Source organism: Clupea harengus, chromosome 10 (genome assembly GCF_900700415.2).
Source record: "Clupea harengus chromosome 10, Ch_v2.0.2, whole genome shotgun sequence".
In the NCBI taxonomy this organism is placed as follows: Eukaryota; Metazoa; Chordata; class Actinopteri; order Clupeiformes; family Clupeidae; genus Clupea; species Clupea harengus.
In genome coordinates, this window is record NC_045161.1 from 4,822,218 (window position 1) to 4,846,277 (window position 24,060).

At 43.7% G+C, this 24,060-nt stretch overlaps 1 protein-coding gene and 1 long non-coding RNA gene across 3 annotated transcripts in view; both read right to left on the reverse strand.

Moving 5' to 3' along the window:
- Positions 1–520: 520 nt before the first annotated feature.
- tie1 (tyrosine kinase with immunoglobulin-like and EGF-like domains 1) lies at positions 521–14,626 on the reverse strand. 2 transcript variants are annotated; one of them, XM_031575068.2, is made up of 23 exons: positions 14,267–14,626; positions 13,002–13,301; positions 12,789–12,902; positions 12,471–12,626; positions 12,221–12,352; positions 11,587–11,727; positions 11,203–11,331; positions 10,385–10,530; positions 10,004–10,148; positions 9,483–9,641; positions 8,876–9,013; positions 7,620–7,904; positions 6,994–7,284; positions 5,639–5,829; positions 5,225–5,438; positions 4,948–5,058; positions 4,228–4,418; positions 3,830–3,943; positions 3,438–3,508; positions 2,500–2,540; positions 2,148–2,244; positions 1,774–1,873; positions 521–1,368 (listed from the first exon to the last, which is right to left on the reverse strand). In XM_031575068.2, the coding sequence occupies exons 1-23, from the start codon at positions 14,307–14,309 to the stop codon at positions 1,297–1,299; spliced, it is 3,381 nt and encodes a 1,126-aa protein (XP_031430928.1). In that variant the 5' UTR covers positions 14,310–14,626; the 3' UTR covers positions 521–1,296. The 2 variants fall into 2 exon arrangements, with proteins under 2 accessions (XP_031430928.1, XP_031430929.1); XM_031575069.2 differs by lacking the exon at positions 7,620–7,904 and having other exon boundaries at positions 14,267–14,623.
- Positions 14,627–22,361: 7,735 nt separating this feature from the next.
- Positions 22,362–24,060, reverse strand: part of LOC116222133 — a 7,297-nt gene continuing 5,598 nt past the window's right edge. Inside the window, exons 2-3 of the long non-coding RNA XR_004164483.1 lie at positions 23,135–23,203; positions 22,362–22,557 (exon numbers count right to left, since the gene is read on the reverse strand). This is a non-coding gene — a long non-coding RNA (uncharacterized LOC116222133). The remainder of the gene's footprint in view (positions 22,558–23,134; positions 23,204–24,060) is intronic.

The following is a 24,060-nucleotide window of genomic DNA, read 5'->3' on the forward strand; positions in this document are numbered from 1 at the left end:
GGGAAGAGTCTAAGTTTACACTGGTCCATCACTGTCCTACAACAGCCCTCAGCTAACCCTAACACCTAGCTATTTACTCTGGTGTGTGTGTGTGTGTGTGTGTGTGTGTGTGTGTGTGTGTGTGTGTGTGTGTGTGTGTGTGTGTGTGTGTGTCTCCCAAATACGTGTATGGGTGCATATATGCAAGTGGGTGATAATGGATTCTATATGGCAGGCAGTTACTATAACATTGAGCAAGAAGACCAATTGGTACAGGAGATCCTGCATGGATCATAGAATCTGAGTTCTTGAACAGCAGGGGAAGCATTGGCGCGCTGTATTGCGTCCAAATACAGTATCAATAACAGTCAGTAACAATTCAACAATTCAGTGTTCTTATGTCTCAGAAGTAGATAACACTACCAATAAGCTCTTGCACAACTGGCTCTTGCTCATTTCACCACAGACACAACAAATTCGTATCATCTAATCAAATCATGCATCACTTACAAAAAAAACAAAACATAATGTTGCAGAGGAGTTCATTGATTTCTCTTTGTAGTGAGGCCAGTCACAACAAAGATCATTTAATTAAGAAAATTCATGAGAACATTTACTTTTTGGTACTAAAATATCTCTAAAAAATAGGCAGCCTAAATTCTCTACTCAAAAGAATCCCAATTCCATCCATAATACAGTTCATGAGAAATGGAATTGGTCTGCGTTTCTTCAAATGGTATACAAGGCTCCGTACAGTAAGATAATATGCTTCAAAGCCTTTTATAGTGCATACACAAGTCAGAAGGAAGGAAGAGAACATACAGTACATACATTCATACAGTATACTTTGTATATGCCATTTATCTTAAGTGCTACATTGTGAGACTTTAGTCACCTCTGCCGATTTGAGTCAAGTGTTATCCAACGTATGTCCATGCTGTTGATCTCAGATAACGGAAAAAGTCGCCCATAGTTGGGGACAGCAGAGTTTCGTGACCAGAGTACCCCCCCCAGACCCTGTTGCCTGGCAACTACACAAACACAGGGAGTTGCTTGAGAAGTCCTATCCATGTTCTGACGCTCCTGAGGCAAGAACCATCCACAGCACCTGAGGCAGACAGCTCCACAGAGAGGCCCTGAGACCCCCCCGAGAGTCAGTGTCCTTTCACAGTTTGCTGTCTAGAGCCAGGTGGTCCGAGTGGAGCGCCGGTTATGGACCTCGGCATGAGCTGCAGGGGGGTGGCAGTAGCGCGGTGTCCGGCCACGACGCCCCCTCCCCGAGCAGCGCACCCTCTCAGGGTCTGGGGGGGCTGGTAGTCAGGCTTCTTCAGCAGTGGCGTCTATGCCGGCGTAGGTGAAGTTCTCGAAGAGCGCCATGTTCACATAGGCCTGTGAAATATAAAGACAGTTATAGGAAGTATTGCCTGGGTACTGCCACACTAATACAGTAATATACTGCAAAGAAGACAAGTGACTGAAAATGTACACGTGAGGTTTTGAGCATACTGATAATGGGAAACATTACTTGAATTGCATATTATATTGTACTGATATCCATAGTTCTTGCCTAGATTGACTGTGCTGTGACCAAACAGTATATCATGTGTGATTAATATAAGCGATCTGTGCTTCCTCATTTTGGCCAATTAATGGACTTATTAAACTTATTAAAATGTCAGACTTCAACACTTGAGTTCAGCCTTACTGGTATGTTTCTTTGGATATAAGTGTGTAGCTCGTGATGAAAGTAAATAATTGAATTGTTACGTTCAACTGTTGAGTTTTGTCCCTCACCTTCCTTGCCTCTTGCATCCTGGTAAGTTGCACAGAGATCTGTGAGAATGGTGGTCGCTCGTACGGCCGATCTCTCCAGCACTGTCGCATTAGCTCATATCTGAGGAGACAAACCACCCTCAGCTCTCACCTCAGAGTCATTGGACCGATTTGATTACAAGATCAGCCTCATCCGTGTTATTTTACGTGATTGTCAACAACTGTTTTTATGTACATTTTAATGTCGCTCCTCACAATGCGCACACAGTTTCTGGGATTACATGTATTTAGCCAGCATCAAGGAATTAGTCAACCGTTTTAAATATACACACGATAACGCTAAGCTTGGTCTTGCAGTGGAGTCTGTGTGAGGATGTGTGAGGGGGTATATTTACACTTCATCGTCACAGTTTTTAGGTTTCTCCATTCGGAATCCCTGTGGGAGCTTCTCATAGAGCTCTGCACAGGTCATCCCACAGTATGGTGTTCCACCTAAGAGCGACAGACAGAGATGTGGAAAGACTGATAATGACACCCATACCAGCAGAGCCAACATGAGCATCATAAGCACGCAAACTTCCTTTTTCCCTAAAGTTATAATCATAATCATCCTTGTTTCTCAAGGCCAGTTCTCACTATCAGATCCCCCTTGGTGTGCATTATAGTAGTGGAAAAATGGTCAGCTTAGTATCGCTAAACTGAAAAAAAAAGACAAGAGACATTTGTAGAAGACAGACATTTGCTCACCTAAGCTGACAATCTCCCAGAGAAGGACCCCAAAAGACCACCTAAGGCAGGTGAAGAAACAGTGAGATGGACGAGAGAGATAGACAGAGACAGAGAGAGGGAGAGAGAGAGAAATAATATGTGAGAGTGGGTTTGTGTACTTGACAAGACAAACAAAGTGTTTTGCTACTATTCGATATTTTTGATTTTACGACTTAATTTGCTTTAAACATCTAAACGGTTTGTTTGTTTGTTCGTCTCTGTGTCTACTGTGATATTGAATTGAGTGTCACGTATAATAAGAGGTGGCAACCCTTGGGGCACCAACTTCCTTTGGTTGTAGAACACTCAGTTCTCATGGCTATAAAAATAGGTTTTTGACAGGGGGTTTGCAGGCTTGTGGCAAAGTATGTCTACATATCCAACTTCCTTGCTTACTTTATCAGTTCCTTTGCACTCATTTATCGGGCGTGGAATAGTACATTTTGTAGTGGAATATGAATTGTTGTTTACACGGCTATTTCGAGGTCACTCTATGACATCGTTTAGTGCTTTGTTTAATATGTTGTGATACTGCAGACCAAACCGCCACCTCAGCTTTTAGCTATTTTTTTTTTTTTACACGTTTGGCTCATGCTGTTATCAAGGGCAACTGAGGACAAACACTCCTTAATATTGGTTTGGGCTGCCTGGGAAAACACAGCCTTGGTGGGGTCCTGATTAGGTTCCACAAAGAAAATGAAAAGATCTTTGCTAACATTCACATTAGTGTGAAATTACATTTAGATTTCTGTGCAGGATCCCCTTCCAAGGTCAGCATATGAATGCTTTGTTCACCGGCAAATCAGGGCCATGACAGAAATAAATGAAACACTGCTGAGTTTAAACGGACAGTTACACAGTTGTGTTATAAATCAAAGACAACTTTTGGGGGAATCGATGATGTCCCAGACACTCACACATCACTCTTTGTGGTGTAGACACTGTAATTCAGAGACTCTATGGCCATCCATCGCACAGGCAATCTCCCCTGAGAGAGGAAGAAAGAGATAATTGTGGAATTTAATAATTCATACTCATGCACACACACACTTTCTATTTAAGACATAATACAATTAAACTTTGCTACAAATAAACTTTCAGTTACAAATGTTGGTGTTTTTTATGGTAGCAGAGTGGAGCCCTCAGCAATGGTACTAATATCCTTCTGAAGTCACTGGCCCTCTTCTGACCCCTGCTGGCGAATGCTGAACATACAGTACATGCACTGCTACAATTCCACGGGGAAATCGCTATTTCTAAGCAAGAAATGTGATACCTGTCAAATCTCGAAATCTATTGGCGCACTCACCATAGTTTTCTTGACATACACCTCCTCTCCTCGAGACAAACCAAAATCAGCAATCTTGGCAACCAGGTTCTCCCCGACCAGCACATTTCTGGCAGCTAAATCTCTGTGGATAAACTGGAGACAGAGAAGAGAGGCCATACAAGGTTTTAAATCAGCATCACATTAAGATCTACACAGTGCCCTAGCTGATAGTGTTATCCTATGAGATGTTTTGCCCACCTAAACTTGTAGTAAAAAAAACGATTTGTCTCGTAAAATGAAATCATTAAAATACATTCATAAACACATCTAGCATTCTAGCCTTCATCTCATTAAATAGTGCCCTTCTCCAATACCTGTGCTGTATTTCAAACAGCACTACATACATGCTCCCCGTAACACCAGCCACAAGGCCGTACCTGTTTGTCGCTAAGGTAATGCATGCCATTTGCCACATCAACGGCAAACTGAAGCAGCTGTTGGGAGGTGAGAGTGGAGGCAGTGCCGTGCTCTTTGGCGAAGGCCGGGTCTGTCTCCAAGACACGGCTCTTTCTCAGGAAGTCCAGCAGGTTCCCGAAAGGTGCGTACTCAATGGCAATGTAGAGGTACCCTGTGAATGTACAAGTATGTCAGACAACTCTGAATGTGGTAAAGAAAGAGTGCTCTCAGAATACCTCTTGGATGGAGCATGCATCTAAACAAATGTCTTAAGCAAATACTGTTCAGATACACCCTCTATCCAAGGCCTCCTCTCAGTACACGTATGCAATAATCTAATCTGTATTTAGTGGAGCTGTGCGGTGAGTCAAATAGGGATTTCCTTCTTCTCAGGGTTCACTCTGGTTCCATGTACTGTTATATGAAGGTTTGTGTAAATAATGGCAAAGGAACATACAAAAAAAACATGACTGTCCAGATTCCGCTAACAGTACCAATGATGATGTGCCAAAAAAGAATGGAATTTAAATTTCAAGCCCACTATAAAGAGAGCAGGTCTTTCCTGCAGGCTTGCACACCAAAAGATTAACAAAATCAAGACAAAGATTGATCATCATGTACAGCTTGTCTGTAATGTCGTAACTCCAGTTTTGGTTGACTATGTCTAAGTACCAGAAATACCCACAGGATGGCGCTCTCACCTCTATTCTCACAGGCACCAATGAGGTTAATAATGTTGGTGTGCTGGCCAAGCTTACAAAGAACCTCCAGCTCTCCTGCAAAGTCTCTGTGATCGTTCTCAGAGGCAAACTCTAGTCAAGAAAAACAAAAGGGACACAGACGTGCACACACACACATAGAGGAGTAGAGAGAGAGAGACATACGGTTAAAATCTTGTATGTATATATGTTTTATATATAATATATATTTTATGTATGTGTATGTGTGTGTTTTCTGTGTGTCTCTCTCATGATTCACCTTTCAGCATTTTTATGGCAGCGCTCATCTTATTGCCGTCCTTGTTCTTGATCATGGCCTTGATCACTTGGCCAAAGTTGCCCTCGCCGATGACATCCTCAAACTTGATGTCATCCCAGTCAAGAATGGGGTAGGTCAAAGGCTCTGGGTTGGGCTTTGGGCGCCTGGTCAGCGTCAGGGTACCTGAGTTGAACTGCAGAATGGTCTCCTCCCCCTGAGCAGGTGCAGAGACAAAGACATTATAGTGCAGGTTTGCCTGTGTGTGTGTGTGTGTGTGTGTGTGTGTGTGTGTGTGTGTGTGTGTGTGTGTGTGTGTGTGTGTGTGTGTGTGTGTGTGTGTGTGTGTGTGTGTGTGTGTGTGTGTGTGTGTGTGTGTGTGTGAGAGTACTATGCAGATAGCAGTGGGCTGCTTACCGATCCAGACTGGTAGGTGAAAGTGCGCCGACGCTTGAGCAGACTTTTGCGTATGCAGAAGAGGACCAGGAGGGCCAGGAGGATGGTGACGCAGGTGACGGTGACTGAGCCCACCACCGCCACCAGGAGCTGGTAGCTGTCTCCTCCCGGCTTCACCACTCCCTGGGTGGTTGGAGTGAAGCTGGGCGTACCTGCAGCAAGATGGTTTATTGTGTCAGTGCAAGCAGAGGGGCATCATCCACCGTCTATGAATCACAATATGGTCTACAATACATTAGAGTTAGCTCTACATGACAATAAGTATTGTAAAACAAGTATTGTATACCTCTCAATAGACAACTGAGCGTGAGGGTGAGATTTTCTAGCACATTAGGCTATACTATGAAGAGACTCTGAAGAGACTGAAGATGCTTGACACAGACAGGTGCTCTCCTGCTTACATTCATATAACCACCTATTGTGTAGATGTTTTCCTTTTAAAGCAGCAATAAGGAGTTCTGTTCCAAAACTAGCAAGCTAACTACCTAAAAGGCATGCAAAAACTTTGCAAACACCACTAACAGCCCAGTTGTCACAGATAGCAGCTTGCCAACACATTAACTGGTGTATTTTGGCAGTATAGCTGGCAATGTCATGCTGTGAAAGCTTTTCTTCCATTTTTGCAGGGTGTTTTAGCCCGGAACACAGAACTACATAGGGCATATCCTAGATGGCTAGTGGTGTGTATCTGTCCTTCACATGACCATATGCAGTCAAAATGAATTAGAGGATGGTACCAAAACAAGGTGCCTATAAAACCATACCTCAAAAAGTGTCAAATTGTTGCATTGTGTTTCTTTAAAAGGCAAATCTAATTTAAACTCCGTTTTTATGAGTATCTAGTTTTTATAACACCCTCAAATTCAATTTAATGGTACGGCGTTATGTGAACGGGAGATAGCCACACCTGATATTTCCTCTAACCCTCCAGTCTAGCCACTAGTGCACTATGTAGTAATGCTGGCATAGAACCTGAAAATGACATCATCAAATATACATCAGTTAGCAAACTAGATAGCTTTTATCAGTGCTAAGCTGTTGTTGGTGGTTGGATGTTAGCTAGTTAGCTAGCTAGTTTTAGGCAAAACACCTTACTGTCTCTTGAACAACTACAACAACTTTGCTACTCTTATTGTCCCATTGCTAATGCCACTGACATAGGCTTTGTTAATACAAAACAAAAAGTGCATTCCCTGACAAAGCGGTATTAAGGTTGTCTTAACAGCACTTTTCCAAATAACCTTACAAATCCTTCACACCCTGTGTAATGATAAACAAAAGGTTATTTATGTTCTTTCTTTCTGCAGGACACTCACCATCTCCTTGGGTCCTGGCTTCCACAAACTTGCTCCATTCACCAGGCACCTTCGAAGATGCCCTGACCCTGAACAGGTAGTTGGTGCTGCCATTGAGGACGTTGATTTCCTTGGTGGTCTTATTGCCATCATCTGTGTCCACCCAGAGGTGCAGGCTCCCTTGGCCAACAGGTTGGTACTCGATGGTGTACTTAATGATGCCCCCGTTGGGGTCCTCTGGAGGCTGCCACTGGACTCGCACCGCGTTGAAGGAAATGGGCTCAACACGAACGTTCCTTGGTGAAGAGGGTCCTGGAATGGCACGAAACGGCACATACAGGTTACTACAAGAGGGGGGGGATGCTCTTTGATTACACATACATTCTAATTCAAGTTCCTTTTCCTGCACTTGCTTTTGTAAATCTGAAATTTAGCCTTTACTGTAATTTAGTAACTTTTGAAATGACTATCATGAAAATGACTATCTTCCTCAGTCCCTGAGATTTTTCGCTCTATTCTCTCAGAGTCTCAGTATGCACCTACAGAATTGGACCTGGGGAGAAAGCATACAGGCAGCTCTCCCAGGCCTCTGAGTGCGGCGGCCCAGAGTGGCACTGCCGTGGATGGTTAAAGGGGGGGAGTGTTACCCTGGCTGTTGACACGGAGGATGTATGGCTTTGAGGCTGGCCCGAGACTGCCACAGTTGACCAAGCGGACGACCACGCGGTAGTCCTGGTGGTACTCCAGGCTGTGGAGATTGATGGAGTGCACACTGAGCAGGATGTGCTTCTCCCACAGCTTCCTCCCTGTGGCTCCGGAGAACTCAACTAAAAAGCCGGTGGCTGAGCCGTGGCTTCTGGGCAGAGACCACCTGACGGTGGCGTTACGGCCCTCCAGTGAGCTGAAATCGATCTCTGGCCTGGCCGTGGGCTCTGACGACACAGAACATGCAGTCAGAGGCAGTCCGCCATTCCTCCTGGGTCACTCACAGACAGGTTGGGTCACTTCCCGCTTATTCTCCAGCAGCTAGCAGAACTACTTGCACCTAGCAGGCAAACTATCCGTTTACAGTCCAAAGCTATGTCTACTACCGCGCACTTTACGAAGTACACTGCAATACAGTGTGTAGTGCACACTAAGCACTTACATCTGTGGTGCGTTCTGTCGCTGATTAGTGTTGTCTCAAATGGAACATTGACGGACGCAAATGTGCAAGCCTTTTACCCATAAATCTGTGCGCCGGCTTCCTCCGGCCAACTGGACATTTTAAACAAAGATGGAGGACCAATCTCCGCTGACGGCCGTGTTTTGTATGTAAATGTACATCTTTTGGCGTTTTCTTGCTTAGATTTTTTTAAGTTACCGAGAAATAGATACTGTACTATCAGATAACACAGTTATTGTAACCAGCAATAATGGTTGAAGTGATTTGCGAGGCGTCAGTCAGCCAACTTTCCAAACTGAAAAGCTGCCGAAAGGGCTCCTCCTCTTCCGCTACGTAGCCAAGATGGCGCCCGTTTAGGGCGAGTAGTGTCCATCGTTTCACACTGCATTTTTTTACCGTTTGCAGTGCGCCATCCGGGTACCCTGAATTCTGCTGGTTCTGTCAGTGTGAACGCCCTAAGCACTGAAAGTCAGTGTTTGAAGTGCACAAGTGCGCGGTAGTAGACACGACCCAACTGGTTGCCAAGCGAGCAGCTAGCAGTGCGACTCGAAGGACACACAGCTAAACACTGCTGCTAGCTAGCAGGCCAACAAAATGGAATGAGTTAAGATGCCAAGATTCTTCCTCTCTGCTCTACACTGACCAATATAGCGTACTATACTCACTACACACTCTTGCCCTGACTGCCCTGGATTTGTACACTGTAGCATTTATTGGACAGGTTTTGACGTCTAGTACCTGGACAGTCAGTCTCCATGATGGCCTCTGGTCCCATGTCCCCCTCTCCTCCCTCTCCAGGCCTGGTGAGCTGGACCCTCACGAGATACCTTGTGGAGGGCTGCAGGTACATCAGTCTGATGGGCTCACTGCTGTACACTGGAGTAAAGGGAAAGAGACAAGGGATATCTGATGGGTCCTTAATGTGTAAACAAATGATTTGTGTTTTCAATAGAAAAACATTTGTGTCGATGCACAGGCATTTCCTTTACGTTTACTATTTCCTTGTGTCACAGGGAGAGATTCATGAGAACTTCACTTCATGAGAAACCATGTCTACATTTTAATCTTGAATTGCTAATTGTTGCCACTCTTGCATAGACCAAATTTCTTAAGGGTTGCCTTCAGAAGCAACCAGCTCCGCAAGACTAACTAATCCAAGGGCAGGACTTTATTAGGTCATGCTTTAGTAAAACTGTACAATAAATCACCGTAAAACAACATGCGATTTTTCCCCATTACTTTCATCACTACTTGGGACCAGCTATTCCTACTAGTAAGTACTAGAGTGTAGGCCAAACAAGCATAATGGCACAATGTCTTCAGTGAGCCTTCCGCATGAACTCACCCCTAATGGAGGAGAAGGAGTCCCCCGAGTCCATGGGTTTGTAGAGGAGTTTGGTGGAGATGATGGGTCCGTCTCCTCTGTAGGTGTCCACGGGCATCACCACAAGCTGCTTGCTCTTCTTCTCCAGCAGTTTTGGAGGTGTGGTAGGACATGGTGGTTCTGAGTAGAAAAAGAGAAAGGATCAAGAATACAGATTCTGTCACAAGAGGTGATATCCTATCCCAGTATCTGTCAACCCTATAGGATTTGACATGTACCATGAGAGCAGAGCGAAGAAAGAAGGGGTATAACTGCCATGATAGTTTATTGAGATAATGTATGTTCACCCCTGAATTAGAGGTGACAATAGCAAGACAATAGACTATAATGCCATTCATCTTTAAATGTGTCTTTTCATAAAATTTTGTAATAATCATTTCTGTCATTTGACATTTCTGTCGGACATTTTTTGTCCATTTCAGTAAAAGTACTGAAAGAAATATTTTTGATCATTATGAAACATTAGCCAAATCTTTGCTCACCTTTGACAGTTAGATTGAACTTGCGTGAGTCCTGCCCACCGTTGGTCGACACCCTGCACTCCCACAGGCCCCCATGCTCTGCGTTCAAGCGTGGGATCTCAAAATGGGCAGTGCTCTTGTTCGAGTTTGTGGTCGTGTGGATAGGCTGATGACAAAACATGGACAAAATCTGTTAATGCTTGCAATTAATATCAAATAGAATAGGACTACACCCACCCACCTCCCTGCACACACACACACACACACACACACACACACACACACACACACACACACACACACACACACACACACACACACACACACACACACACACACACACACACACACACATATACACACACACACACACACACACACACACACACACACACATTTTACCTGAAGTTCCGTGCTGTCCAGCTTGCGTAGCACTATGCTCATGTGCCTGGGCGGGGGGTTGCCCGAGGCAGAGCATGTGATGGTTGGACTTGAGTTCAGGTTCCACTCCAGGTTGCTGGCCATCTCAATGATCTGAGGGGCGTGCTCTGGAAGAGCAGAGCAAGACAACCAGACAGCTGAACACCTGAGACTGCTTTACATTTAGAAATGTACTCATCAGGTAATCAAAGTAACCTTGTAATGAAAGCAATTCACAGTACAGAGACTCTGACTTGTGCTGTGTGTGAATTAAATCCAAGCGACATTGCATGTCAGTACTTACTCTTCAGAAACGGAAATATCAGTACTACTATATAATACTGATATAGTGTATAGTTAAACAAATATACTAAGTGCCATTCCTATGTTTAGTTGGTTTCTTGTCATACAGTATTTTAACATAGCCTTTGTAAGGTCTAATTAACCACATCAAATCAAAGTCTTTACCAAGCATCTGGGTATCAGATGCAGGAGTGTCTGATGAGTGTTAAAAACAACAGGAAGGCAATAAACCAGCAGGAGTAATGAGCACAGACTAAACCAAACACAAGCAGCCTGAGGTCCTCAGGACTGATGAATGCCATTTGACAGCAACCGCACACTGCACCGTAAACTACACACTGTGTGGGGGTGGTGTAGTTTGTGTAATCAAAGTCATATTTGTTTTAATATGAACTCATGTGGATGTGAGTCCTACCCTGTGAAAAATCTAAAATGGCAGGTCTCCTGATCCTCTCCCATTACTGCATGAGGTGTCTAAGCTGAAGTTGATTTCTCACCTGACTTCTCGCAGTGCTGCCCCTGCCACCCTGTCTGGCACTGGCACCCGCTGTAGGGGCTGCAGGTTCCCCCGTTCTTGCAGTCACAGCGCAGCCGACAGTCCGCTCCATACATACCATCAGGACATTCTGTCAGAAGGCATTAGTGGCTGAGTCACTTTTTCAAACAAGTTGAAATCTTACTGAATAATCTCCACTCATCCTGTGATAACGAGTGAGTGAGAATATAGTGCCCAACTTGGACGATATCTATCCAACTCCCTCATTAAATAAATTATTATGAACTAATGAGGTACTCTACACAGTCAGTTCAAAAACCTCAGCAAGAGTTTCAGCAGATTTGCCGCATACACTGTATGCTCTAGATGGTAAAGCTGATCTTACTTTCATTGCAGAGAGCTCCGTGCCATCCACTGGCACAGGTGCATCCGTAAGGGTCCAACAGGCAGAAACCCAATCCCTTGCAGTTCATCATCTTATTACATGATTCCTGACAGTTGTGACCAAACTTCCCCTCCTGGCATGCTGCAGATGACCACACAGTGACATTTTAGGATGCACAAGAACATTATAAACAATGGACCTTGATTACTCAGGTATAAACAATACAGCGGGAGAGGGTGTGATCCCTCGCCAGCTTTGTGGGAGACAGCTCCATGTCCTGTCTCACACATGGTTCCTGTCTCACACATGGTTCTAGCTGTCTCACACATGGTTCCTGTCTCACACATGGTTCTAGCTGTCTCACACATGGTTCTAGCTGTCTCACACATGGTTCCTGTCTCACACATGGTTCTAGCTGTCTCACACATGGTTCTAGCTGTCTCACACATGGTTCCTGTCTCACACATGATTCCTTTCTCACATATGGCTCTAGCTGTCTCACACATGGTTCTAGATCAGCTCTGTGTCCTGTCTCACACATGGTTCCTGTCTCACACATGGTTCTAGCTCCGTGTCCTGTCTCACACCTGGTTCTCACCAAACAAGCCTTTGTAGTTGTGGTCCCCACACCCACCTGTCTCACAGCGCATTCCCATGAACCCTGGTGGGCAGATGCAGTCTCCACTCTTGTCGTGACACATCCCCCCGTTGAGGCACTCGGGGCACTCCTGGTCACAGTGGGGCCCCCACTTCTTGCCTGGGCAAACTAGGACATTCACACAACAGGGTGGTTAGCCTCAGCTCCGGCATCAACATGTATCATCTACACGCAGTGGTGTGGCGACTGGCGCTGAGTACGGTGTAGGATGGGGAATGCTTCGTACCTCTCACAATGAGTCTCATACTGGTACCAAATACCATACTGTCACCAATGAAGTTGGCACTGTAGATGCCGGCACTCTCCTCGGTGACGTGGTTTAAGGTCAGCCTTGCTGTATTGTTTACACGTTCTTGCACATGTGTTGTGTAGTAGAAGTTACCTAAAATGGTGGTTGATCAGCTTATGAAATCAGGCCTTGAGGTAACCAGGACATAGAGGAGCAGTATGGCATTTCTGAGTTTAACCACTTAGTCCAAAAAGCAATACGCAGCCCACAAAATATTATTTTTGTTTACTTGGAGGAAAGAGAACATATTATTACCATTGTGTTTCCACGTGATCTCTTCTTTCCTGTCTGTGTTATGGATATGTATGACCAATTCCACCGAACCTCCCTTATTGGCTGTCACGGAGAGTTGCGCTGGGACCAACACTCCTGTGTTTCATGTAAATAAAAGATGTTTACTATGACACAAATAGAGTGACAAAACATAATTTGAAGTTTGTCTTAACCATTGTCAAAGCTCCCTCCTACCTTTGTTGTTGCTGATAAAAGTCACAGTATGGCGGTTGGAGTCATGGGTGGAATGGCAATAAAAAATGCCTATTTGCTCTATATTGTTATTGCTAAAGCCAGATGCCACCACCTCACTGGTGGCCGCACTGGCCACTTTATTCACTTTGAAGGTCGGTGGTTTTGGATACTTGATGATACTGAGGTCTTTCTTGATTTCCAAAAGATGTCTGGGATCGCGCTCACCAGTGACACATGTGAAGGTGCGCATGTGACCCTTGTGCTCCAAATTAGAAATCATGGTGAGATCCATGGCAGAGTCTAGAAAAGACAATGTTAATGAATATCATGGTGAAATCTAGAAAAGACAATGTTAATGAATATATCTTGATATGAATGATTTTAGACATCATGGTGAGATCCATGACAGAGTCTAGAAAAGACAATGTTAACGAATATCTCTTGATATGAATGATTTTAGCCATGCAATGTTTTAACTGAGAACCTTTAAACCTTTATTATTCATGATTTTCAATGATCAACTATTATTCAATTATCCTTTAAAACAACTGTCCATGATCCCAAATTATATTACATACATACACAATCAATAGAAATTATAACTATTTTCTTTATTTTTATTTCAGTGACAGATATTTTTAATGTTCCAAATAAGAGAGACATTTTAGTGCAGTTGTTTTCACTAGAAAACAATATGTCTACAACCAGTAGCTTCTGCTCCTTTACAATCTCTTGTTCTCCATTCTCCATCCATTCCCTTCCTCTACATGCCATTGCTAGGCATATGACCCCAAAACAATGGTAGGAAACAAGGATGAGCTCTGGTAATCTCAAGAGATCACATTCCACTTCAGATACTGTGGGCTGGCGTGTGCCCTTACTAATCAAGAAAGTATTCTGATAGCAGTAGTAAATGAATCTTAGCTAGCCAAGAGTTCTGTCCGTGTTCGGCGTGACAAAGAATTACCTAAAGTTGCTACAGTTCATACCAGATTAGATTTCAAACCCGTCAGCAATGAATTTCTAGTCCGTTTAAAATCTACGCATGTTCTCAAATTCATCCCCCTCACCACAAAATGTAAGCTAATGCTGAACATTACAAAGTGTGTAAACTGTATAGTCTGACACTCTATATGAGTAAGACTTCATCATACGAATTAGATTTCTTGTGTACAGTACCGGGTTTAAGACTGACGATTGCAACAACACACTAGACTTTATTCATTTACTAAGGAGCAACGGGTAAATACGGAAACTATCATTACCTGATGTGGAGATAAAACATGAAAGTAAAATGACGTAAATCATAATTCCAGTTTTTCTGTTGTAATCCACAAATTTGTCGATAATTCCAATATTTTGGAATTGGTATGAAGTCCGCTTTCCAGATTATTATTCCACTGTGCCAATGAGAGTGGCACGTTATTGCGCATCTCCAGTCATTCCAATGTTACATCCGTACTATCACATTTAGGAAAGATCTGATATTTTCTGAGATGTCTTTTAGTCTAAAAGCTTCTACGACATTCAATAGTCTCTGAGCTATGTGTTCTCAGTAAACTCCGCTCCTCTGGGTGGGAAAGGAAGGAAAACGCGTCACGGCGTTCGGGAGAGAGGACTGAGGATTTTGGCGCTTTACACTGTTTCTGTTTGACATCAAAATATGGCACACTTGTTGTCTGTAGTCTGTAGAGTGTAAGTTATTCACGTCGATGATAGTAGAATTATTTGCTGAAATGATCTATTCAGATGATCTAAAGTGATCTATGATCTGCTTATAAAAGAAACAACATCCAAACATATGTTTAGTGTAACTAGGTCTCAATTCATGAGTTATCAGCATGCTCTGTAAGCCGTGGATACTCTACTCAGCGACCAAAATCCATCCAAAATGTTTTATAGGATTTTGATGGATGGCTTGTGGAGACCTACAGTAGTAATGGTTATTTTTTTTGCTTGCATTTCATGCTTGCTTTTACATTTATTAATTCACTTTCATAATTCTTATTTGCCTCTTATAATTCATAATAATAATAATAATAATATAATCGTATATAAATAATAATGATAACAATAATAGGTATATCATTTATAAGTGTAAGTCTTTACACATAGAACATGGGCCAAAAACAGGCTTTCTCTCCAACCAACCATACAGCTGCCCTGTATGTCACTCAGCCTGTACAGGTTGCAAGTCAGATTGTGTGATTAATTATGCAGACATGCATAGAAGCAGATGTTCATTCACCTGTGTTAGCGATTGAATGTCGATTCAAAACTCGTACATGCTGTTGGGGACACGTGCACAGAACACAAACCTCTCTCTGAGATTTGTGTGGTTTGTCCGTGTGCGCCAGGAGTCCAGCTCCCCTGATGCTCTTACAACAACAACACATGGGTTTCAACTTTAGATCGCTCTATTGGATTGAGAGCAATTGGAAATGTCAGCAGCATTGTGATCATCCAACCTCTCTTCCGAACTACTTCAGTGAGTGTCAGGAAATGAAGAACAATCTTTCATTGCATTTGTTATGTCTGCCAGTGCAGCCTGGCCTGTAATTGCACGGAGAGAATCCAGCATCACACTCTCTGAAGTCGTTAAGAGAGTGCCGGAGCACACGTCGGACAATTGTGGGTGGATTGCAAAAGTGTTGATTTCATGCTTTCCCTTGGTTTCCTCATCACTGTATGCAGTCAAAGTTGACTCCACTGGGCATTGTTGGGATTTCCTGTTTTCACTTTGTCATAGGCTAAGATAAAAAAAAAAACAGTATGGGCATTTCTATATATTCTTCTGCTGACTAGTTCTCCTAAGCACTTGCACTCATTGTTTTTACACAGCTATCCTTCATCTCTATCATCTTTATATGCTTATGCATGCACATGGCAAGCAGGTTATCTTGGTGTGCTATTGTTTTTTTCCCCCCCACTTCTAATGGCGACCTTTGAAGAAGCAAGGCAGACACTGGACCGTGTGGAATGTTTTGTGGTCTTCCTTTTGGCACCGTCACCCACAGTCCCCTGTATCAGTGTTCGTCACACCAGAAATAGCACATCACCTTGAGCAGCCTTTCCTATTTCCTCTGCAAAACACCTTTAAAAAGCTCATCCATAAACAACTGCATGCTGCTGCATGTTAAACTGGACAAACAGGACTTTTTTTTTGTTACAAGCACTGCTGGCCGTTGCCGTATAGAGTATACTCACATGCATGGCACTTAACCACTGAATACATCGGATCAAATATATGTGTCACTCAAAACTCACACCGTTTGATATCTTGAGAATACTCTCCTCTCTAATGCACATTGCCCCGCTGCTCCTGCTCAGAGACCTCAGTGCTACACAGATAATCAGTCACAGAGCAATCCATTTTGTAAACCTATAGGCTCAGTATGGCTAAGAAGACCACACGTTTAAAGATGACAAACATACTGTAGGGAATTTCAATGGAAACAACTAAAAGCTAAAAAAAACTAGCCAGGTCAATGTTTTATGGTTCTCAAGTGGTCACACTGGGTACGACTGAACACTGTGTGTTCCCTCAGCAACCCAGCGGTGGTGTTAGGCTAGGCTAGGCGGTGTGTGGAGAGGATAGCCCTAGAGTTGGAGGAGAGGAAGCCCCAGGGGAAAAGCAGCACATACTGTGTCAACACAGACACTGGGCTCCTGGGCTCCTGGGCTCTGGGAGACAGGGTGTGTAGATGCGGTGTGCTGTGTCAGGGCGGGGACCTGGCTGGGGTACAGCTCCGCTCTTTAAGCAACAGTAGCTATTGTCCCTGAGGCCTTTTGTTGTCCCGCCGTAATCATGTGTTGAGTTTATTATGAGAGTGGAGGGCTTGTTGATTATTTTTCCTTGCTGTTGTTGGCTAGCATCAGACGAGTCGTATTCTCTCTCCCTCTCTTTCTTTCTTTCTTTACATGCCTTCCTTTTTGGGGTCAGCAGACAGTATGCATATGGCCGGATAAGTCTTGTCTGAGAAAAAGGGATCTTTGAGGTTGAACCGTTGTCAGATACTTTCAAAGTTATATTTATTTTATGTTTCAATTGCAGTTATGGTGTTCTGCTATTGTTTGACGTGTTTGTGTATAAATGATCGTAATGTGGGTTTGCAGTTTGATAAAAAAAAACTAGTTGTATGTTTTTCTAAACAGTCCAGCTGTGAATCTGTGAGAATATTTCCAATCTGAGCCGTGCTCTCTCCCAAAAGAGAGGACTTAAAACACCCCTGGCACTGTTTTGGCACTTTTTTTTTGCTCTGCCTGTGTGTTGGGGGTTTGGTTGTGAAAGGCTTGTGAGAAAGTTTGTATTAAATTCCCATTTCCACCCATTGTGAGGAGCACTGGCAGACTTCCACACGCACTGACCCACTCCGTGTGAGGGAGGGAGGGCGAGAGAGAGCCCCGCACTGGGAGGGGGGGGGGGGGGGGGGGGGGGGGTGCTCCGCACTGGTCCTCAGTGGAGGAACAAGCGGCCCCCGTGGAGGAAACCCTGCCTGGGATCCAGAGCGCTCTGGGTGCTGCGATAGACCTCAGGGAGGCTGCAGGAAATCCCTGCCGCGATAAAAGAGGGTGAAAACACTGGGCAGCTTGGGAAACAAGTGTCGGGCCTCCTGTGTATACTGTCAGGACAATCCATCCATCAGCTGCCTGCCGCACAACACTGGGGCAGATTTGTGTGCATCCACTTTCCCACCTTGCCAGGGTGGCGGCGGGAAAAGCTCCTCAAGGTTTGAGAGCTGACGAACAAACATCTCTCTATCCATCCATCTCTCCATCCATCCATCTCTCCATCCATCCATCGCTCATCCCCATCTCACTCCTTGTTTTATTCTGAAGTCAGTGGAATAATACTGTCAGCCCAGTCATACATGTGGCACAGTAAGAGTAATCCGGCAGTGCTCCGTGGAATAACAAACAAGGCGGCCTTGCTGAGGAAAGATGTTCCCTTGTGCCTGGACGTGGTCAGCCAGGGCCGGAGGGCCGCAGCAAGCGAGCGACAGACACAGAGACAGATCTTTGATGATGAGCAGCGGGCCTGAGGGACCTCGTGTGGAGGATACAGGGGCAGGGTGGAGGAAGGGACAGAACAAAGAAAGGAGATCTCATGGCTGGGGGACGCCAAGGGGATCAACACTTCCTTCGCTCCCGCGTAGCTCCCAACACTGACCTTCGATTGTTACCGTGGTTATTCTTGTCAGGCGTCGTCCCAAGCAGATACAAACACCACACAGAGAGGGACAAACACGAAGCTTTTTGAAGTACATTAGACAAACCATGTCAAATGTAGCCTTGTAAACGTTTTGTAAATGCCTTACTAGATTTTCTTAAATATGTCATAAATCATTAAGTCATAAATATGTTAGCATGTGTAAAACATACAGGCATGCCTCATATTTAGATCATATCTTACAATTTTTGTTATTGTTATTTCTGTAATTATAGTACTGTAATTAAGAAAAACTAGAATAGTGCTGCATAGCATAGTTCAAACTGTATTCCATGTGGAAATCTGCCATAATGGCCAATACATTGTCTTGAAAATGGGGGGTCAAATGAACAAATGTGACTCATATCACGCAGGGTCCATAGGCAGTACATTATAGCCATACACAGAGTGCCTGCTAAGCACATTGCACAGAAGAAAGTGTCCAAAACCACACACATGTCAAGGAGAGGTGTCACACTTCCCACACTCTTTCCTTTTCCTCCTCTTCTGGCTGCAAAAAGAGCTTGAATGTCTTCAGCCAGATATCTGTGATACAGGCAGATACTCTGTGATCCCAAACCCTGACTTCCATGCTCCCCGTGGTATCACTGCCTTAGTGACATATTAATGGTTTCCTACCACTTGATGCGGTAGCTGGGTCATGAAAAAACATCCTCCCCATATTGATACGACAATATCACATATGCTTGTAACATTAGTTTGACTGATAGGTGGCCAACTGAATGTCCTCAGAAGGAAGCGTAGATTGACAACTGCCAGCGTTACCAACTGTGAGTTGAACAACTGTAAGCAATCTGTAGATTCTGGAAGGAAACGCGATTGACTTTGGGTAAAATGCAGCAGACTGATGTACTGTATATGACTGAATCACTAAAGTCATATTCTTTAGCTCAGCATTGTTCCAAACCAGAGATACAGTAAATATTTGTGTAAAGTGTGTCAAATGTGTAAAGCTAGTATGAAATTTAAAGTTTGCTCCTATCCTGATTCCGCAAGAGAAATGAATTGTAAAATAAATATATCTGTTTTTATATGAGAATCATATCGCCTAAGAAAGCAAACGGTGCACAGATGAACATCCTTGATTCATTCTTCAACTTTCTTTGCTTTTTTCATATGTTAGATGCCAAGATTGAAAGGTGCAACAGGCAACATGAGAAAAAGCATACAACTTTGGTCATTGGATCTTAAGACATTTGTAAAGAATTACGCAGGCTCTGGACGGAGAAAGTACTTGTACTTTGTACTTGTCATCTCACGAGAGTTGTTGCACCTTTAAAAATCTCAGTCAGTTTTATGATACTTCATGTTGTGTTAGACTATCTCTGCAATCATGTTTCCACAGAGACTGACATGGCTTTTCACTCATATTGACAGTGTCCAGTCTAGTTTCCATGTGCTGTCACACATGAGGTGTGCCTGCCCAGGGGGAAGTCCTCCATCCGGGTGTAGTGTGACCGTTCCCCTGAGTCAGCCAGTGGCCTGTGCACGGTCTCCTGTCGTGTCCTGGTCAAGTGCCGCTCCCACCAACGCTAACATGGACTCTTATAGTGACCCCTTGACATATTTCCAGTGCTGTGTTACTTTCCCCTCCAGCCTAGGGAGCCCCCCCCCCTCACACACACACACACACACACACACACACACACACACACTGACAAGCACACACACACACACACACACACACACACACACTGACAAGCACACACACACACACACACACACACACACACACACACACACTGACAAGCACACACACACACACACACACACACACACACACACACACACACACACACACACACACACACACACACACACACACACACACAGACACACACACACACACACATACACACACACACACACACACACACTGACAAGCACACACACACCCACACACACACACACACAAACACAGCTGGACCTTACAGGCTGACATGTGCTATAGTATGGTGGTGATGAGGTGGACAAGAGGGGAGTGTAGGGGAGGTGTCTGCTGATGACTAAGATGTCCATAAACCTCCTGAGCCCCCATCCCACTGTTTACTCGAAGGAAGTAGTTATCATAATAAAGAGTAATATTCCTGCCAGACTTATTAGTAGCGGTGCTTTTCTTTTTTGGGGGCATTGGGCTTTTGGCTCAGTGTGTGACAGCTCGTTTTCCCTCAGAACAATAAATAATCATTTCACAACAATATTTAGAACAACACACCAGTTGACTTTCTTTGTAGTTAAAAGGAAAAACAGATATTGCGAAAGGTCAAGTTTGATCACAAACAGATTCCTGTCTTCAAATGTCTTGCCATTTTGTATCAGAAATAACAGGTTCCCTTTCTGTGTTATGAGAGGTCAAATTGAGGCACACAAACTTGTGTGGTTGGCTCATATGTTGTTCCTCCAGGTGGTTACAGTAACAGAAGAAGATAATGGGGATCTGTGTGGTCATTTGAACAACAGAGCTTGGGCAATCACCACAGGAATAGAACAACTTTCCCTTTATGATTATTTATATCATAGAGGAGGATGATATTTTAACCAGCCATAGTCTCTCAGGAATAGAACCACAGTCAGGATGTTTTGATATTGGACAGGAGATGGGTGTGGTTTTGTGAACAGAGCGTATTTATGAGAAAAAAACAGATCGAGAAAAATAATTTTATCATGAATAAATGACATATAGAAACACTGAAAAAGAGAAAGAGAAAAAGAGAAAGATACTAGTCAGACTGGTTTTATATGGACAGTGACAGGGCATCAAGGCAGAGACTAAAGGTGCCTATGGAGGCTGTGCAGTAACCAAATCAGAGAGGGGACGGAAGGAGAAGGCCAGAGAGGAGGTCAGATCTGCCATAAGCATGTATGAGAGAGATAGATGGACAGTTCTGCGGTGGACTCCATGTATGAGAGAGATAGATGGACAGATCTGCGGTGGACTCTGCCGGCCTCTTGAGCCTGTGGATCAGGAAGCGTTGCTGCTGGAACTGATACACGAGCAGGAAATGGGCCAAGCGGGAATAAAACAGTGGGCAGCAGAAACAGGAAGTCCTGCGCCGGCCTCCTGTCTGCTGTGTGTTTGCTCAGCCCGCGGCTGCGATCCCAGAAGCCTCTCTGGAAAGCAGCTGGAGTGGTGGCCACACGCCACTGGCCCAGCATGCACTAGGGCTTGACCAGGAGTTTCTATCGGTGCAGAAGTGCTGCTTTATGGTAATGTGCACTCCTGTTCCATGGTGACTTCCAGTGTCTCCCACAGTGTGTGCTGAGTGGGGAGGGGGGCATAAATTAGCTATTGCTCTTTCACATGAGTTCCACAAAGCACCCCATGAGCAAATGCAGTATTAAGATACGCAGCCATACATATATGCATTGGTGTGAATGCTGCAGAGAGAAGGGTGCTTTGGCACATTACTGCTTACTCAAGAAGGGGGTCCTCATGCATTTCAGCTGAAACGCACAGAAGGTTCTAGGTATGGGAGATGTGCCAGAGATGAAACATGACTTTGTTTTGATGTTAATGCTGGGAGGACCTTTGGCCCTGGGAAACTCTGGAAGAACGCCATGTCAAACTTGTTACTGTTTAGTTTGTCCTTTCAATTATTAGGTTTTCTGCCAGAAAGTATAGAAATATTTCCTCCTCCTTGGTCTTTTGTTAATTATTTAACCCCCCCCTCCCTAACATAACATATAGTTAAATATGATAATTATTATTATTTATTAATAATCAATACTGGCAGAAAACATGCTTGCTTGTGCTGTTCTGTGTTGGAAGCTGAGCTGGTCTGGGCTTGATAGGTACGTTATGTTATTAATGGGTGAAGTTTGTTAGATTTGGAGTACGGTGGGAGGGGGCAATGAATCTGGGACACCAGATGTCACTGTTAAGCATTTGCAGGTTGTGACAACCAGTGAAGAAAGGTGCCCATTTGATAACCCTGTAAACTACTGAATGACACACCTGTTCACTGCTGACACAAATAAGTCAATTGGATTTGTGAGATAATGATGGTTATTAAATTAAGTGAGAAGGCATTTGCAGAAAGTCCCCCGATCACATACACAAATGCATTCAAAATCAAATTCTTTAGAACAAGAAAAAGTCAAAACTGATTCTGAAATATATTGCAATATGTCACCATATCCATTGGTTCATGTAATTTGTATGCATTTGTTAATGCAGGGCTTGACGTTGTTCATCCTATTTTGCTTTCATCAACTGTGTTAAGCAGATCGGACCAAAACAAGGGGCAGGTATCTTCACCCAGACCCACAGCTCAGTCCTGGAGGGAACAAGGGGCAGGTATCTTCATCCAGACCCACAGCTCAGTCCTGGAGGGAACAGACTTATTCACTACATAGCCTTTTAACATCCTATTGAGCTTGTTGTCATAACCCTCTTGTTCACACACTCATGAGCCAAACTAAACAGTGCTGAGATAAAAATCACTGAAATACCACCTGAACAAAACACATCTGGTTTTCAGTGCAGTGTGGATGTTGGTGGTTCCCGTTTCAAAATGGAAGGAATGTTCAGATGCTTATAATAAGGAACTGTACTATGTAGATGTAAAATAACCAGAATCTTAGCACCCTGTGATTGTGTGTGTGTGTGTGTGTGTGTGTGTGTGTGTGTGTGTGTGTGTGTGTGTGTGTGTGTGTGTGTGTGTGCCAAAGACAGAGATACAGAGAAGGTAAGAGAGAGAGAGAGAGAGAGAGAGAGAGAGAGAATGAGAGAGAGAATGAGAGTAAGAAAGAAAAAGATGAGGGATATTAAGACAGATAGTTTGAATCTTTAAATAGGGTATGATCTTCCAAACACTAGCATCTTGAGCAAGCAGACCTTGCCGGCTCCGTGGCTATTGTTCTTGTGTCAAGTTGTTTTTCCTGACCAACAGAGTGAGGTTACCGCAGCTGTCCTTGCGGAGACCCGTGACCCTTTCCATGCCAGCATATCCTACAGCCATGTCTGTCACATCTGCAACAATAAGCACACACACACACATCACCATGATTAATAACAACAACTATAGTCATCGTGATGATGATGATGAATTCAACTTAATTGCATACATTTACACCCAGTTCAGAGTGCAAAACTAAAGGAAAGGAAACTACAAATGAATCAAAATGAATGTAATATAATAACAAATGAGTAGGAAGCTATGAATGCAACATAAGTTGCTGTACAGTCATTATATGTGGAAACAAAATTATCTACATATTAACAAAATGTTTAAATATATAAACAAATAAAACAGATCAAGATGTTCCATAGTCAAGGGGTAAATGTGGAAAAACGATCTCAAGAAACTGTAGGCCATTCCTTGTCTAATCCTCAGTAGCCTCACCCTAGACTGGACTAGTGCAGTTTAAAACTTGACAGGTTAGTAATTTTTACACAAACACGCACACACACACACACAAATGGAGAGAGAGGGAGAGAGAGAGAGAGGGGGAGAGAGAGAGAGACAGAGAGAGAGAGAGTCAGGAAATGACTCCATTGTTTTCAGAAGCTCTCCTTATTTTCTTCATGGCCACTGCTTTAGGTCACCTTCACACCAGCAGGGACAATTACCAAGTATCATTTAGAACACTTTCATTTAGAATACCTGTATCAGAATAACAAGTTCAGGTTGATGAGGTATATTTTAGCACGAATGCTCAATTCAAATGCAATGCTATTCAAAAATAGTCTTCAAGTAATAAGATCATTCTTAGCTTTTCTCTCTCTCTCTTTTGTTCTCTCTCAGAAAGAATTGTTGACATTTTAATCTCCTCTGAACATGATTGGGTTAAGTCAAAGTACAAAGACAAATAGGGAATGAGTTATAA

Coding starts and splice junctions, on each gene's coding strand:
- tie1 (XM_031575068.2), bottom strand. CDS start 14,309: ATGATTTACGTCATTTTACTTTCATGTTTTATCTCCACATCAG. Junction 12,903..13,001: donor TTTTATCAGCAACAACAAAG/GTAGGAGGGAGC, acceptor CATGAAACACAG/GAGTGTTGGTCCCAGCGCAA. Junction 11,332..11,586: donor CGGAGCTCTCTGCAATGAAA/GTAAGATCAGCT, acceptor GCCTTCTGACAG/AATGTCCTGATGGTATGTAT.